This window comes from Nycticebus coucang, chromosome 4, assembly GCF_027406575.1.
Source record: "Nycticebus coucang isolate mNycCou1 chromosome 4, mNycCou1.pri, whole genome shotgun sequence".
Taxonomy (NCBI): domain Eukaryota; kingdom Metazoa; phylum Chordata; class Mammalia; order Primates; family Lorisidae; genus Nycticebus; species Nycticebus coucang.
In genome coordinates, this window is record NC_069783.1 from 142,904,673 (window position 1) to 142,910,701 (window position 6,029).

Here is a 6,029-nt window from a genome sequence, read left to right on the forward strand (position 1 = left end):
CAAATAGGGACTCACTGCTGCTACCTCTAAACGGCTAACATGGTTTAACTTATTTTTTTTAAGTGGGTAAATAAATGATACTGAAATGCACTTCAAATGATAAGATGATTAATTTTGGGAAATATCTTTTTAGGAAGTTCAGAAGAATTTGACTAGTTGGTAAATATACAACATGTACTTTGTTTAACCGATTGATATAATTTCAAAACATGAAGGACCACAAACTAGGTAAAGAAACAAGCACTTCCAACTGTTCCAGATTTTTTTTAATGTTGCCAATATATTTTATTTTATATCTCTGACCCTGATACTTCAGGTCTAAAGGAACTCTTAGAAAATATTATCCTACATCTCTTTAATTTTTTTAGTTTTTTTCTAGTAATTTTTTTCTTTTTTTGTTGAATCGTAAACACATAGATCATATATACATTAGAGCATTTATGGGGCACAACATGCTGATTTCATATAGAATTAGGAATGCTTACATCACGCTGGTTAATATACGCAAGCCTGTGTGCCTCACTTATCACTATTATTTAGACAATAAACTTTTATAGCAGAACAGGTGCACCAATATTAAGTTAAATTGAATTCAGCCATGACGTTTCATGGTTCTGGAAGCATGGCTCTGGCATACAATCAAGTAAAACTTTTCAATTATCAATGAAGAACACATTGATTATGTCATATGGGTGATGGTGTAGAGGTCTCTCTCCTAAAAAATATACATTGCTAAACATGGTTATTATTCCAAATATATTTTATTTCTGTAGCCTTTTGAGAAGAGACAGATCTGGATGCTCAGGAAGCTCATTCCCTCTTCCCTCCTCCTCGAACACGTAAACACACAGACACGATGGGTTGGGGAACTTAGAAAACCTCGGTTCATCTGCTTTGAGTTAGCTCAGTAGGACAGGCTGATTCTGTTATTTTAAAATCTTTTTTTTTTTTTAATTGTTGGAGATTCGTTGTGCATTTGTTAGGTAAAGTCCCTCTGAAAGAGGCTCACTGTATCAGAGAACTTCCATCATTACACAATTACATGGAAGTTTTTATTCACCAACTTTATAAATAGGTAAGGTTTATTTATTAAGGTTTATTAAGGTTTATTTTTTTTTCAATTGAAAAGTGGACCCCAATCCAGATAGTCCATCTCTGATTAGAATAAACTACCTAATAATACAGGTTTGGGAAATATGGTATCTTACTATATCTTTTGCTGGGAAACTTTTCCCCAGTAAACTTTACATTTGCACAAATGGCACTAGTTGTAAGTAGCTGTAACGCCTAAATAGGACAGGTGATGGCAATACAAGGATACAGACCAGTTCAATGTGCCTGGTTTTGAAAAGAGTCTCCATTTAACCCCCACACATCAAACTCTGGAGGAAATCATCCCTTCCAGGGGCTGTAGCAGATCATAGAGGAGGCTGGTGGTGAGTTTCTGCTAGTTTCCAAGTGACAACTAGAAAATCCCCCAGCTTGGAATCTTCCACAAGGGCTGTTGAGGAACCCGCCCCACACCCTGAACAGGACAGCATATGTACAATGGCTGTGAGCTCCAGAACAAGTTAGTCAGACGTACCTTACAGAGCTGGGGACCTGCCAAGGGACCAGACTCTGGGGCAGCAGCACAGAAGTCTGTCAGTCACCAAAACCCCAAGGCAAGAGGCAATTAGAAAAGGGGGGGGGGGGGGTTTCAGCAATGTCTCCAAAGCATGCAGATCGTTGAAAAACAGGTGTGTTTGCTACCAAATGAAAACCCCAGGTAGGAAGAACAGGAGAGAAGAAAAGGAGGCCAGACTATTTGGAGTTCAGAGCATTCCTGCAAGAACAGATGCGCTTTATGGCTGACCGTGGGAGGATTATAAAACCAACCGGATCAGCAATGGATTTCACAGAGAGGAGGAGGTGGAGTTTCTCAGTCTCCGCACTACTGACGTTTTGGAATAGACAATTATTTCTTTGGGTGGGCCGTTATGGGTATTACATACTTCTAAAATATTTTTATTTATTTTTAAATTAGTTTGGGTAGATAGTAGTTGTGTACATTGAAGGGCTGCACATGAGTTTTTTGTAGTTTCCTAAAGCTTTATTGTTCTGAACACTCCTAATAACCTGCTGGGGCCAGACACTGCAGGATCAAATACAGGCTGACCATGATCAAAGCTCCACTGTCCTGAGCCTCAACTGCCCCTGTGGGCTGGAGCACGGCAGACCGCATGGTAGTTATTAGAACTTTCTGAGAGGAGCAAGGGACCTGGGGATCAAAAAACAACCAAACCATACCTACCAGTAAATAAGAGTGCCCAAACCGACTAATGTCATTAGCGCTCAGAATCCCCCCTGCCAGGAAGTAATAACCTTCAGGACGATTGAACAAAACAGGATTTCGCTGCTCAGATGCTTTGAGTTTGGGAGGTGCTGGTTTCATTGACAACTCTGGTCAGGCTTTTGTTTTGTTTTGTTTTGTTTCAATCTTCTCAGGCACTTCTGCCTGACACTTCTCTGCTGCAGGACAGAGCTTCACGGGAACGGAGGCGAGCCCCGCAGCAGGCCCTTCCCGGGGGCCATGGCCACGCAGCCCGTTCTGTCGTCCACGTGTCCAGCAGTCTGCTGTGCTTCCAGCCTTCCCTCGCCGCCTCTTGTCCTCATCCAGCTCTGGCTTTGCTCCTCTGCATCTGCCTTCCTGCCTTTGTCCTTGTTCTGAAGTGCCCTTCTATCCCTTACGCCCTGCTTCTCTGCTGCCAGAGCTCCTTTTAAACAGGGAACTCCGGACCTTGGTCCACTCCATGGCCGAGAGCCCCTGTCGGGCACTGAGCCTCTTGGCTTCCCTCTCCTTGCAGAATGCCGGCAGGCCTCCCTGCTGACCCCGCCAGGGTGGGGATGGGCTGGGTCCTCGGGCGGGCCACGGCCACCGCGCAGGCCCAGCCTCCTCCCAGGCTTTCTTGTACAGCCACCGCCTTGGGACGAATGTGTCGCTTCAGGCTGTAAGTGGGAAGTTTTGATACACGCACACAATGTGTATGAATCAAATCAGGGGAATGGGGGTGTCCGTCACCCCAGGCATTTATTCCTTTGTGCTAGGAACATTCCAGTCCCGTGCTTTTATTCATTTTAAGTGTACCCTAAGTTGTTTTTGATTATATAGAATAAAACACTATTAGATGTGTGTGTGTGCTATGAAATATTGTTCATCCTCCCTATCGTACAAACTTTTCTGCTTTTCTAACTTTTTCTGCTTATTAATGATCCCCCTGTGACTCCCTGCCACCACTCCCAGCCTCTGGTAACTAGCATTCTACTCTCTTCATCATAACATCAGTTGCATTAATATTTAGCTCCCACACACGAGTGAGAACATGTGAGATTTGTTCTTCTGTGCTGGCTTACTTCCCTTACCAGAACGTCTTCCGCAGCAGCCTGGCCTCTACCTGCCAGACGCCGGTAGCATTCCTCAGGGCTGCTAACTGCGACTACCAGAAACATTTCCAGACACTGCCATGTGTCCCTACAGCAAAATCATCCCCGTTTTAGAACAACCACTACAGAACATCACTCTTCAAAAGTGACAAAAATGCATCTTTACATAGCTTTTGGGTTTTGTGGAACGTGTGTTAGAGGGTTCGGCATTTGGTACTAATGGTTTATCTAAGTAACATTATTGGTCTACCCAGGGCTAATATGCTGAAGTATTCGGTTCATTTCCTCTAGAAATACAAGCAAGAACTTTCTCACAAATTTGATCTTCCTATGACACTTCCAAATGCCTGTATGAAGTGATGTATGAAGGAAAAACATCTGGACTGACAAAGCCAGTAAAGCACCTTACCCAGCATTTCCTCTGCAAATCACTAAATCCACGTTGTAAACCACCAAGGTAATGAAACCACCAAAAAAACCCCCTGAAATAACCAACATAATTCTTTTTCTGGCTTACGAAACTACCAACTCGGCCAGCCTTTTCAGTGATAACCATGTAAGATCAGCCAGTCCCTTCTATTCAGCTATTGTAAAATGCACATGAATATACACGCTTTGCTGCGTTCTTAGGCACCCACGAGTGTTTTTTTGTTTTTTGTTTTCAGTTTTTGGCTGGGGCCAGGTTTGAACCCACCACCTCTGGTATATGGGGCCGGCACCCTACTCCTCTGAGCCACAGGCGCCACCCCGGCACCCAAGAGTGTTAAAGGAAGGATCAAGGCAACTTTTTAATTATTTTTTTTTCTTTAACCTCAGCAGATAGCTGGCTGTCATTGCTCAGACGGTGTGCACCAGGGTAAACATGACAGAGGACACAGACTTTCCTTTAGGTGACAGCTGATATCCTGGGTCTGCAGATGGTAAGCATGGGAACTACATAATAATGATTGTATTTCTGTGCAACTTACTCCTCCAGAAAAAGTCAAAGTAATAACACGTCTCATTCCTGAGACAGCACGTCATGTAATCATGGAGAAGTTAGGAGGCTGGGGGAGGGGGTAAATGTATCCCTTCCTTGCGAGTCTGCACAAAAATCTCCAGTCAGCTTCCTGTCGTCTTCCCAGGATGTAGGTCCTACCGTTACCTTCTCACCATGTTACGTATGTCACTGCCCATGTTATCCGCTGGAGGAGATATCATTGATCTCACATCCCCCAAATGTCTCAGAACCTCTTTGATCTGGAATGAAGCAGAGATGAACAGAGAAACGTGGAATTGTTCTATGAGAACTGAAGTCTGGACTCCGGACAGCTGGGTCTGTACAGTCCTGGAGGGTCATTTCTTCTCTTCTTGGCAGATTATTAAACCGCTGATTCAGCAGGTCGGGGGTGGCCGGGCAGGGACAGGCTGACCCGGCGGCTGCTCCTGGAGCACTCCTTCTTGCTCAGGCCACTTTCTCAGACGGAGAACTTCTAGTTTCACGTGTTTGCATGACTCTTCCCTGTTTGTGGACCCCATAATGTGAATCATTGTAAAAGTGGGGACTTATAAACTGGAAAGTCGGCTATCGTGGATGCAGCCCATCCGTGATAGCCTAAGTTGTGAGCTCAAGGATAACCTTTTGATATTGTTGTGTTCCTCTACTTAAACTTCACTGAAGTACTTTCCCAACAAAGTTTATTTTAAATCTACACTGCGTGTGACTATTGCTATCTAGCTGTAACTCTTTCATATCACAGGTTTATTCTAGAACCTCCTATAATGCTTATAATTCTTACCATGTTACATATATTTATTTTTTTATTCAAATATTTTATTATTAATGATTTCTTTTTGCTTGTTTAGATATTCCTTCTGTTATAACTAGAGTTATTGTCTTTCTAGGGATATTGGTCTATCAGATAGCAAATTCAGTTTGCTCTGGGGGTTTGGAGGGATGGTAGCAAACAGCTGGCCCACTGAGAGGTGCACATATCTGATATTGGGTGTTGTTATATATGCAAATACCTTCGGGCTTTCCTGTAGATTCATAATCACACAATTGTGACAGTTTGTCTAGTTTATGTTATTCAGTTAACTCTCAAAATGCTCATGGACTTTTTAACAATATATTCTTGATAATTAAGATTCTGCCAGTAAGAAAACCTTGGAAAACGAAACACCATCCAACAATGAGTTGAACTGCAAATTCAAATTCAATTTCTTCATGTTTGTCATTTAATAAAACTATTATTCCCAAAATTGTTTCTGTCACTAGTATAATTTTAGGATATTTTTGTTTCCATGTAGTTTCAAGGTTTTTTTGCCTTAACAAATGTAGTAGAATGTAATGAGTTTTCAGGAAGTTTCTATTTACATATTTTTCCTTCCTTCCTTCCTTCCTTCCTTCCTTCCTTCCTTCCTCCCTCCCTCCCTCCCTCCTTCCTTCCTTCCTTCCTTCCTTCCTTTTTGAGACAGAGTCTCACTATGTCATCCCCTGGTAGAGTGCCATGGCATCACAGCTCACAGAAACCTCAGACTCTTGGGCTTAAGTGATTCTCTTGCCTCAGCCTCCCAAGTAGCTCTATGTACATATTTTCATAATGAAAGTTGTGCCTGCTATTTAA

The 6,029-nt window shown here is 42.7% G+C and overlaps 1 protein-coding gene across 3 annotated transcripts in view; it reads left to right on the forward strand.

The window, feature by feature from the left end:
- The window catches only part of LOC128584221 (breakpoint cluster region protein-like), a 42,655-nt gene extending 36,901 nt beyond the window's left edge, over positions 1–5,754 (forward strand). The window contains exons 2-3 of one of the 3 annotated variants that reach the window (XM_053589268.1): positions 4,240–4,343; positions 4,548–5,754. In XM_053589268.1, coding sequence (XP_053445243.1) covers positions 4,240–4,283 — 44 coding nt within the window. In that variant the 3' untranslated portion in view covers positions 4,284–4,343; positions 4,548–5,754. Of the gene's footprint in view, positions 1–3,714; positions 3,881–4,239; positions 4,344–4,547 lie in introns of those variants that run through there. The other 2 variants (XM_053589269.1, XM_053589270.1) reach the window with 2 other exon arrangements.
- The last annotated feature ends 275 nt before the right edge of the window (positions 5,755–6,029 follow it).